Raw genomic sequence first — 12,658 nt, 5'->3', positions numbered from 1 at the left:
ATAATTTCCCTCTTTGACAAATTTTGGCTAAAACAACCTTTGTAAAACATATCTTATAAATCCAAAAAACTCAAGAGAACTTCTTCAAAACAAATGCACAATAAAGAAACTTGTAACTTTTCCAAGATACATCAGAGGCATTCACGGCAAAACAAGATAAAACCAACCTCACAGTGAATGTCACATCAGAGAGAAATAAATTCTCTCAACACAAACTTTCTGCAAAGAAAAATAAATTTTCCCAGATAGGATGTCAAGACATCAGGTATGACATCAAGCACATAACCATATCTAGTTAGGATGTCAAGACATCAATTATTACCTCAAGCATATCACGGTCATGACATCATCAAAGCATCATGCTCCCCCTAAACACCATAATAGAGGCAAGAACTACTCCCCTTCATTAGTACTCCCCCTCAAGGGAAAAAGGCGTAACTAGGCATATGTAAAAGAGAGCAAAATACTAAATAACCACACCACCACTCCCCTTTTTTAGCCAAAAAATTGACAAACAACCACAAAAGTAGCAGAGAAAAACTGAAAAATAGAGGTAGCAGAGTATACGAAATATTATGTTACATACCATAAGCATTAAAATCGCTCAAATATGCAGGACATAGCCCACAAAAGTAATACCGAAGCATTAATCAAAACATATCAGATATCAGAACTGGCATATGTTTCTTCATCAATAGTAGCATATACATCAATATTCTCATCCTTTGAGGTTGAACTAACAGTTTCTTTACCAGATGTCATGACAATCTTTGGGACATGTATCCCTGCAAATAACCTATAACGCAAGGATATGGGAGATTCCCTCTTACTTGTTACATCAGAATTGATCAAGATCCCAGGGTGCTGATTCAGAATTATTCCATAAATTAGAGAGGGAAAAGAAATAGGCATTTTCACAGTAAAAGTACTACATGCTTCAGGGTTTTCTCAAAGACATAAGACCCAAAATCAAACTTGGTTTTTGTTCCAACAATGTAAATGAATTTACCCAAACCTGTAGCTATGGTTGAGGTATGATTTGTAGGAACCCAATTGGTAGTTCCTGTCCTATGAAGCACAACATACTTCACACTCAGCTTGCTAGCTGATAGCTTGCCCTTTCTTAGCCATTGTGACACCTGTTTGGTAGTGATTTCTTTACAAACAGTGTTATCAATTACTTCTACTTCAGCCTGCTCATCCTTACACCTTCCTATAAACCTGTTAATCACCTCAGGAGAAAACTCCATACATCTACCTCTCATATATACCTTTATGTACTCCTTACTCTTCTTATTGTCACAATTTGTAGGAATGTTCATAATGAAATCCTTTACCTTCATTTCATAACACTTACCAAACCCAGAAACACTCTTCATTAATCCTGCATTCTTAATAAGACCTACTACCGCCTTACACTCAAGGGAATCCTTCCCAAGTTCTCTTTCTAAAGCTAACCTCTTTTGGTATACAAACTTCCATTTTTCAACATTCTCAACAGAGTGAAAAGAGATGTTGTTAATGGAAACTTCAGGCACATTAGTAGGGACCTTTTTTCCAAATATCTTTATTTAGAGGCATGATGTCTTGAACATTCTGTTCGACATCATACCCAGAGTCACTTGAAGGTCTTTCCTTCCTTTTCTTAGTAGGAGCCACAACCTTGCTCCAACCTTTATCATGTCCAACAACAACACTTTTCTTGGGAGCCTTAGATGGCTTGCTTGCAATGCAGCATCCTTCCCTGTTATATTCCTTAATCTTTTAGCAATACTCGGGGCCAATCTCTTTCCAATAGGCTCATCATCAGAATCTAGATCATCAATATTTACAATCTTAGTAGACTTATTCTTCTTCACACTAGTAATTTCTTCTTCTTCAGACATATTTTTCTCCTCCTCAACAGACGTACTTTTATCATCATAGTCATCTTTCTTACTATCAACTGGAGTTTCATGCACCACTAAATAGAGGGAAGATAAAATATTGTTTGCACGCCTCCACATCAGTAATTGCTATAACTCTTCAAACATGCAAATTCTCAATTCGCCCCTTAACTTCTCAAACTGATATGCATCCAAAGGCTTAGGAAATATATATGCGAGTTGCTTCTCAGTGGCCACATGCTCAACAATAACAATTTTGTCCTCAACAAGATCCCTAATAAAATGATGATGAATATTAATATGCTTTGTCCTTCTATGTTGAATGAGATCCTTGGATATATTTATTACACTCAGATTGTCACAATATAATGTAATGACATCCTGCTTTACATTATATTCTTTTAGCATTTATTTGATCCAAATCAATTGAGAGCAACTGCTTCCTGCTGCAATATACTCAGCCACAACAGTAGACAATGGCACATAATTTTGCTTCTTGCTGAATCAAGATATAAGATTATTTCCCGAAAAGAAGCATCCTCCAGAAGTACTTTCTCTATCATCAACATTACTTGTCCAGTCTGCATCACAATGCCCTACAAGCATGGAATTAGAACTATGAGAATACATCATGCCATACTCACTAGTACCATTGATGTATTTCAATATCCTCTTCACTTGAGTAATGTGACTGATTTTAGGCTCAACCTAATATCTTGCACATACTCCTACAACAAAGTGATGTCTGGTCTGCTAGTTGTAAGATACAAAAGACTACCAATCATACTCCTATACAAACTTTGATCCATATCAACACCTTTTTCATCCTTAGTTAATTTAAAGTGAGTCGTTGCAGGTGTCCTTTTGTGACTAGCACTTTCTAGGCCAAACTTCTTGAATATACTCTCAGTATACTTGTTTTGAGAAATGAAGACAGTATCATCCATTTGTTTAACTTGAAGACCAAGAAAATAGGTTAGTTCACCAACAATACTCATCTTAAATTCAGATTTCATTTGCTTGACAAAATGTTGAACCATATGGTTCGACATCCCTCCAAACACAATGTCATTAACATATATTTGGGCTATCATGAGTTTACCATGATCTTCTTTAACAAACAAGGTATTGTCTGTTCCCTCTTTCCTGTAGCCATTGTTGACAAGAAACTCAGTTAACCTTTCATACCAAGCTCTAGGTGCTTGCTTCAATCCATATATATCTTTCCTTAGTTTATACACATGATTTGTAAAACTAGGATCTATGAACCCCTTGGGTTGTTCAACATACACTTCTTCAAACAAGTACCAATTCAAGAAGGCACTTTTCACATCCATCTGAAATAGCTTGAATTTTAGCATACATGCCACTCCTAAGAGCAATATTATGGATTCAAGATGAGCAACAGGTGCAAAAGTCTCATCAAAATCAACCCCTTCAATTTGAGGGTATCCTTAAGCAACAAGCCTAGCCTTGTTTCTGGTCACAGTTCCATTTTCATCAGATTTATTCTTGTAAATCTATTTTGTTCCAATAACATTCATCCCTTCAGGCATAGGAACTAGGTCCCACACTTCATTCCTTATGAACTGCCCTAGTTCTTCTTGCATAACATTGATCCAAAATTCATCAATCAAGGCCTCTTTCACATTTTTAGGTTCAAACTTTGAGACAAAATAAGCATTGGATATCACATCTCTGGATCTAGTGGTGATCCCTTCATTGAGATTTCCAATAATAAGTTCCTTTGGATAATATTTTTGAATCCTGATAGAGGGACCTTTGTTGGCTTGAGGATTATCTGATTCAGTCCTTGTTAGCTCAATGTTCGGCTCTATGTATTCTGCATTTTCTAAAGCATGAGTGTGATGAGATGATGTTCCAACATCTTCATCAACATCGGTCCCTCTCACAATAATTGAATCATCAACCATAATATTAATGGATTCCATCATGATCTTGGTTCTGGATTTAAATACCCTGTAAGCTCTACTGTTTGTAGAGTAACCATGAAAAATCCCTTCATCACTTTTGGGATCCATTTTTCTCCTCTGTTCACGATCAGCCAGAATGTAGCATTTATTCCCAAACACGTGAAAGTATTTAACAATAGGTTTTCGTCCTTTCCATAATTTATAGAGAGTATATGAAGTACCATCTCTTAGAGTAACATGATTATGGATATAGAAAGCAATTTTCATTTCTTCAGCCCAAAAATGATAAGGAAGATTTTTTTGCATGAAGTATGACTCTAGCTGATTCTTGTAATGCTATGTTCTTGTGTTCAACAACTCCATTTTGTTGAAGAGTGATGGAAATTGAGAACTCATGACCAATACCTTCAGAAGAACAAAATTCAGAATTTTTTTAATTTTCAAACTCCTTGCCATGGCCACTTCTGTTTCTGACAACAACATTTTCCTTCTCTCTTTGAAGGCGTTGACAAAGGTCTTTTAATACCTCAAAAGTGTCTGATTTTTCTATGATAAAATTCACCCAAGTAAACCTTAAAAAATCATCAACAACTATATAGACATACCTATTTCCACCAAGATTTTCAACTTGCATATGCCCCATTAAGTCCATATGAAGAAGTTATAAAACTTTGGAAGTAGTATGATGTTGCAACTCCGAGTGTGACATCTTAGTTTGATTCCCAATTTGATACTCATCACCGACTTTACCCTCCTAAATTTTAAGCTTTGGTATAACTATAATATCTTCTTCATACATAACATTCTTCATACCTTTGAGATTCAAATATCCAAGCTTCTGGTGCCACAACTTCACTTCATCTTCCTTGGATATTAAGCGTGTGGAAGAAAAATTAGTTTCTTGTGGTATCCATAAATAGCAATTGTATTTAGACCTAACTCCTCTTATCAGAACGTCATTCTTCTCATTTGTAACCAAACGTTTTGACTTGGTGAAATTGACTTTTAAACCTTGATCGCATAACTAACTAATACTGATGAGATTAGCAGTCAGTCCTTTTACCAGAAGAACATCATTAAGTCTAGGAAGTCCAGTACAAACTAACTTTCATATCCCTTTAATTTCATTTTTACCTCAATCGTCAAAAGGGACAAAGCCGGTGGAATAAGACTGAATGTCCACTAAATATTTCTTGACCCCCGTCATATGTCTAAAACATCCACTGTTGAAGTACGAGTCTTCTCTAGATGAAGCTTTAAAAGAAGTATGGGCTATAGGACAAGTACCAATAGCCTTAGGTTTCCATTATTTTCTAGTTTTAATCATCACATGATTAGCCCTAAGTATGTTGGATGTTTTTTATAACCATACAGTCTGTAATAGAAAGGCTTTATATGTCCATATTTACCATAGTAATGACATTTCCAAGGCAAAAACTTGACTTTAGTTTGAGTTTCCTGATTTCTGGCAGGATGTTGTAACATTTGTTCGGACTTCATGGGCTCATACTTCCTTTCACGAGGAATAAATTGTCACAAGGGTTTTTCCTTTCATAAATTGATAATCAAAACCTATACCTTTTAAGTTTCCATCCCCTTTTGCAACTTGAAGAATTTCATCTAACGTATTAGACCCATTGTTCAACATTCTTACTGATTTGGTCATGTTTTCAAGTTTAGAATTCAATAGGGCTACCTCATTTTCAAGACCTGTGACAGTAGATAAAAGTTTCTCTTTTTTAGACTGCAATTGAGCTATGATTCTCTTATGCTCTTCACTTCTAACACAAAGCTCTTTGTAGAAAGAAACCAATTTTTCATAAGTGATATCCTCATCACAGAAGTCTTCATCAGTTTCATATCTACCAATGAAGGCTTTAACATGCTTAGTAGTTTCATCATTAGTTTCACCTTCAAAATCATCATCAGACCAAGAAACAAACAAGCTCTTCTTTTGTTTCTTGAGATACGTGAGATATTATGATCTAATGTGACCAAAACCCTCACATCCATGTGTCACACCCCAATTTTAACCATGAATCGTTGATTCAACACATTCATCATAGCTATTTCATCTCTACATAGCATACCATACCGCATAGTGCCTAGAGTGTCAGCCGAAATAATTTGTTTTTCAAATCTACAACCAAACCGGCTGAATTAGTTGACAGAGGTCCGTCAAATCAGTGGACGAATTTTTTTAAAATCAAGCTTGCGGACATCAGTTTTATTAATCTACATTTCGCGTAGTTTAATCTGGTATGCTCGAATTATTTTTTCGGCTAATGTTTCGGCCACCTTTCGACCGCCTGAGCCTTTTAACCGGTCAAAATTTATTTCAAAATTAAAAGAAACGCTTTATTTTTCAAATAAGTTTATTTCGTGCTGATCTTTATGGTGCATTCATTTTAGTTTTCTGAGCATTTTTGTGCCCAATTTTTATTCATTGTTGATCCATTTATTTTCGTTTTTAGTCAGAATAACCTAACCAATTATTTAGAATTATTTGTGCCTTTTGTTTGAATTTTAATTGTGACGTTTATTTTTAAGTAGATTTTGAAGTTAGTTGTATTTAATTTAATTTATTATGAAAAATCAAAAGAAATTAAAAATATCTTGTGTCCTCCATTCTTCATGCGCCACATGGCCATCATTTTTAAATCGCTTGGAAGGGTGAGTGGAAACACCACTCATATAGTACATTGCAAGCGAGGTCATTTTCACGGACAACTCATAGACAATCTCACCATTCCGTTGGAAACCTCAACAATCTCTATTAGCCATTGTTTACCTTTTTTTCTTCAACGTTTTTCTGGGAAAGGGACAAAAAGAAAAGGAATATCAAACACAAACTCCATAGGCCACCACTGCAAACCATTTCCACCATACTATATTCCAAACCGCAACCACTATAAAACCACTGATCCGCTACACTGTCACCTTCACCACCGCTCACAACCTCACATCGCCGCGAAAGTCACCATCGCGACTCTCACGACAGCCACCCCACCGATCCGCAACACTGTCCTCCACCATAAACCCTTTCCCGTCACCGCCAAAAAATATCCTCTCAACTCCATTACCTTGAGTTTTGTTCATCACAACTAAAGTATATGAGAAGTTTCGTCATAGGCCGAAGATGAAGTTGTCCGAAGGAGATGTATACTTAGTTATGATCCAAAAAATCTAGTTTTCATCATTTCTGTTTCGATTTGAGTTTGGAGGTAGTGGTTTTGCTTTTCGTTTTGTCTCAATTCATTTAACTGTTGGTTTCAGCTTGGTTTCAATGAAGCTTTATGTTTAGTTTCGGGTGCAACATCATATTTGAATGGGGATGTTTGTTTATATTAGTGAATATTTCTTTTTGTTCGACCTTGTGTTTGTTGGTTTGTTTTCTCTTTCGTTTCTTTATGTTTTGGTAGTTGTGGTGACAGGGTACTTTTTGTTTTTCTTGTTTGAAATTAGCATGTATTTTTTTTTGTGGACATTATTTTGGATCTCCTTTGGTTACAATCATTAGGACAGCTGCAGGTGTGATACATTGTAGGCATGCTTGCCCTTATCTTAGCTGAACTGTGGTTGTTTGTTGGTGGCATTTCAAAACTACCTCCTGTTTTTTGCTTGTCGACTACATGAGTGTTTTCCGGCTTATTACGCTTCAGTTGCCGTTGGTTGTCATTGTTCATTGATATTTATTGGCTATTGTATTTTTATCTAATTAAGAGTAAATACGTAAATAATTGTGGTTCATTTTTGTTCCTATCTATATATACTAGTTGAACAAATTGGATTTTATCCGCAGATTCAACAATTTTATGCCAATATGTCGCCAAATTTCAATAAATCGAGGGAATACTTTCACCGTGTTGTGATCTCACGAATGATATAAATCATGTAGTCATTTCGTGTAAATCAGTTTTGAGCACATCGTCGCCATTTCATACCCATTAAATCAGCATCGTCACCTATTGCGTTCTTTTTTAATTAATTTATTCAATTAATTAAAATTTTGATTAATTAAACTTAGATTATTTAATTTTTATTATCTTATTATGTGATTCTATTAAATAACTTTGGTAATTAATTTTAATTAATTTTTTTTAATCAACTATTTTTGTTAATTAGATATTGATTGACTTATTTCACCACCATTTCAATCATCATTAATTCGAAACTACTTTTAACCGCTAAGATTAAACAGTTCTCGATTCAATCGAGCCCATTTTTCAAATACCTTTGTAAGTTGATTGCTTTTAAGCATCGCCATCAACCTCACATAGTTTACTCTTGTACTTTCTTACAATGAGATCGTTCTCTCGCACCTACACTCATGCATTGTTTATTCGTTGATTGGGCCCAATTTAATTATTTCAATATTTTGAATCCCCATTCGACAAAATATACCCCCACTCCCATGGCATGTAATAATTTTATCGCTTTTTATTTCTTTATTGTTTGTTTATTTAGCTAAGTACTAACACAAGAATAAAATCAATTGCTTTTCAAAAGATCAAACAATAAAAACTCGATCCAACATCGAGTATTTTCTCAATAAACAAAATCTATCCATTTCTATTTCTATCTATTCCACTTCTTTCAAACCTTCATTCAGATCTTTCTCAATCGCTCATCAAATGCTTGATCCAACGTCAAGCCATTTTCATAATAAAAACTCGAAAATACTTAATTCTTATTTAACATATTTCAGTAAAAATGGAAATGGAACGTGGTGGATACCACGAGCTCCTGAGACTAAGATTCGAGATGGATATCTCGCCTATCTTAGCTCTCGCCATCATCCAAAATTGTCAATGCGGTTTCTTCAAACCCTTTTCTCAATCAAATCTCAAAACACATAAAAATATCAAACCATTTTTTGCAAATAAGATGGAAATGGAACATGGTGGATACCATGCACTCCTGAGACTAGGATTCGAGATGGATATCTCGCTCATCCAAGTTCTTGCCATTAATCAAAACACACTCAAACCAATCAAATCTTTTTCTCGCCGCCGTGCGATTAACCCTTAAACCCTTTCTCAAACGAAAGGTATTTTATTTCAAGACGATGCAAAGCAATGCTTCATCCAATTGAACGTGTGAGTAAGCTTGCGACGTTGCCCATAAATGTTGATATGTAAATCCATTCGGTCGTGATACGAACGTCCCTTTCTCCACTTGTTTTGGGTAGTCCAACAATGTTTTCATCGATTGACACAAAGTAGCTTTCTAAAATCGACCAACAAATAAACATTTTCGACCCAGAACTACGTAAGCCCTGAGTTCTCTATTGCACCTGGAGATACGTAGGAGCAGATTTCGTAAATCTTGTCAGGCCCGTTAATAAAAAACTTAGGTTTAGTCTCCTTCGTCGAAAGTCCAAAAACCTTCTTCTCTTTTCTATTCTTTCTTTCCCACATAATAACTTGAAAATCCTAGTATTCCAAACTAACACTAACGTGCACAACTAAACTAACGGTTCCCGTTGAGTACAACGGACATGAGGGGTGTTAATACCTTCCCCTTGCGTAATCGATTCCCGAACCCTGATTTGATTGCGACAACCATAATCATTGTCGTTCTTTCTTGGGTTTTATCGATATTTCCCCTTTGCTCTTAGGAATAAAGTTCAGTGGCGACTCTGTTCGGTCCATCATTGCGAGCGTGCGATTACGCTTCGCTAGGTTGTGCTCTCATTTTTTGAGGTGCGACACCATGACACTGAATACCTTTTCCTTGATTGGGCTTCTCCTCTGCTCTTGTTTTTCTCTAAAAGTCAATGGTCTTACTGATGTCGAATGACATGTTCTTGACATTAGGTATTGACTTCCTATCCATTTTCTTCAACACCTTATTGAATTGCCTCTTAAGAAGCACAATGGCATTAGGAATTCCTTCATCAGTCTCCAAGTCATTTGATCCTTTTCATCCTCAATGTTGGATATAAAAGTTATGCTCTTGTTCTTCTTTTCAAATCTATCACTAATATCCAATTCAAAAAATTGAAGTGACCCAATAATCTCATCCACTCTCATGTTGCAAATTTCTTGGGCTTCTTCAATAGCTTTGATCTTCATGTTAAACTTCTTAGGCAATGATCTAAGAATTTTTCTAACCAGCTTCTCCTCTGACATCTTATCTCCCAAGACACTAGATGAATTGGTAATGTCAAGAATATTCATGTGAAAATCATGAATGCACTCATTATCTTTCATCTTGAGATTTTCAAATTTGGTGGTGAGAAGTTGAAGTCTTGACATTTTGACCTTAGATGTGCCTTCATGAGTGGTTATGAGAATTTCCCAAGCATCTTTGGCCACATTATAAGTATTTATTAACCTGAATATATTTTTGTCAATTCCATTGAACAAGGCATTCAAGGATTTGGAGTTTCCAAGAGCAAGTTCATCTTCTTCCTTAGACCAGTCCTCTTCAGACTTCAAATTAGTTGTGTCCTTCCCATCTTTGACTTGCACCACATGATATTCCCAAACTTTGATAACTACTTTCCAGGTTTTGCTATCCATATATTTTAGAAAAACCACCATACGCGCCTTCTAGTAATCATAGTTGGTGCCATCCAGAATAGGTGGTATGTTGACAAATCCTCCTTCCTTGTCCATGGTACCAAAAAATATCTCCCTGGAGCTCACCCAAAATAGAACAAGGGACCTGCTCTAATTCCAATTGAAATCCTAGTACCCAAATAACAGATGTCGTATACAATGTCACGACACCAGGATTAGGACATTATCACAACACAAACAATTACAATGTTAAAGTAAATATTAGGAAGTAAATAACACAAATCAATTGTTAACCTAGTTCGGTGCAACGTCACCTACATTTGGGAGCATCCAAGCCAGGAAAGAAATCCACTATAATGATATTAGTTTAAAGTTCTAAACAACCTCTAGTTTTACAAACGTCTCACCTAATCACTATCCTTGGAATTTTTATCTAACACTCTCCTAGATATGAGACCCTTCTCACTTACCTTCAATCACACAACAACGATATCAACTTTTAACAATAAACAGAAGACACACTTCCAATGAAACAAAATCCACTCTTGCTTAAAACCTCATGAGTAATTCACAATTACAACACAAAAACTCAGTCCAATTCAAGCATCTAAGTGATACTAGAATGACTCACAAAAAACAATGAACAAAATAAATCCTAACAAAAACGATCACATACGTAGGTTCTTCGTTTTCTTATGTTTAGAATCATCCTTTAAATAGCCATAGAATAGCATGGGCTTCAGGCTAAATAAACAACAAATCCAAATCATACTGTTGCACAATCTTCTTCGGATTCAAAACAAATCAAATCAAATATGATCAAATAAAATTTGATGTCTCCTTAAATTTTTTGACATCCATTTTGCACAATCTTCTACATAATCAAATCAAATAAAATCTAATGTCTCCTTAAATGTTTTGACATCCGTTCTTCTTAATCTTCCACAGAATCAAATCAAATCAAATCAAATGTCTCCTTAAATATTTTGACAACCATTTTTAGGAAACATTGCATAGGTGGAACCGATCTTTGAGCTTCTAAAATAAGAACTTTGAACTGCAAAATGCATGAATTAAATCATAAAAAAATCTTCACTAATATCACGCTAAAAAACAAATCTTCCAAGATTGTAAAACCACAGCACGCCACGATGTTGTACAAACATTTCAAGAAATTTTGTCCAACATCTTGCTATTTCACTTATTTTAACAAAATGCTACCAATCACAATACAAACTACCTAACACCTCCTAATAGGAATGCACTTGGAAAGAGGTTAGATTTTGCGAAGTTTTCAGAGGTTAAGGACCTGAGATTCATGGAGGCTAATCTGGACAACATCTTCATTGGCAAGATAAAGATACATGCAAACCTTCCGAAACTTCAGAGGAAGATGGATGCTGATAGGACTCAATTAACCAGGCCCTATGGTATAGGAGTAAGAGAGTCGATCGTCTTATTATAAGTGCTTTTGACAACAAACGTGTGGGAGAGAGATCCTTTGTTGACATTATCGGGAACCGTTTTGGATATAGCTCTTTAAAACCTTATCTTTCTTCAATCCCCGAAGATGACGTGCTCCAGAAATTTAAGAAGGTGTTTGTGGGTTTAGTAGTGAACCTTGGATCATCCTAGAACATTCAAACCTTGCTTGAGGTAGAGGGTTACTTCTCCATTAAAGTCATATCGTTGGGTGCTAATTTGTGCTTGCTAGAGGAGTTTGACGAAGGAGAAATAATAGTTTTTATTAGGCAAGCTAAGTCTTGGTGGAGCCAATGGTTTTTAGAGATAAGAGAATGGAGAGAGGAAGATGTAGACAATGAGAGACTTCTCTGGGTTAGGGAGTATGGAGTGCCCTTCCATACTTGTAATACTACTTTCTTTATTACCCTTGCCGGTACTATAGGTACCTTTGTTTGTTCAGATGAAAGGACGATGAAGGCTGATTGTATGGACGTTGCTAGATGATTGATGGTAATCAATGATCCTTTAGTGTAGAGATTTATAGGGAGATCTACAGAATCAAAATCATAAAAGACTATCTTGCGCCAATGAGAATTTTGACGAAGACAATGGAACCACATGGGGCTCAACGAGAGTCTAGTTCGAAAGCAATGTCTAGTTGGGATGAGGACGATACCATTTTGGCAGGAGGAGACATGTTCAACCAATAGTATTATACGTTCTGATAATTCTTTTCCAGATTTTGATCCTTGTTTGGTGAAAGATAACTGAAATGGAAAGTTCTGACAAGGAGAGAAGATGGATACTGAAGGAGCGCAAAATCAGAAAGATATGACTATTGTTTATT

At 35.7% G+C, this 12,658-nt stretch overlaps 1 protein-coding gene across 1 annotated transcript; it reads right to left on the bottom strand.

Annotated features, from left to right (window-relative positions):
* Positions 1–660: 660 nt before the first annotated feature.
* LOC127104835 (uncharacterized) lies at positions 661–2,006 on the bottom strand. The gene is made up of 3 exons (XM_051041981.1): positions 1,674–2,006; positions 933–1,565; positions 661–864 (listed from the first exon to the last, which is right to left on the bottom strand). The coding sequence occupies exons 1-3, from the start codon at positions 2,004–2,006 to the stop codon at positions 661–663; spliced, it is 1,170 nt and encodes a 389-aa protein (XP_050897938.1).
* Positions 2,007–12,658: the final 10,652 nt, after the last annotated feature.

The sequence above is a fragment of the Lathyrus oleraceus genome, chromosome 7, assembly GCF_024323335.1.
Source record: "Lathyrus oleraceus cultivar Zhongwan6 chromosome 7, CAAS_Psat_ZW6_1.0, whole genome shotgun sequence".
Taxonomy (NCBI): domain Eukaryota; kingdom Viridiplantae; phylum Streptophyta; class Magnoliopsida; order Fabales; family Fabaceae; genus Lathyrus; species Lathyrus oleraceus.
The sequence above is the reverse complement of the archived record's forward strand: the minus strand, read 5'-3'. Positions and strand labels throughout refer to the sequence as shown.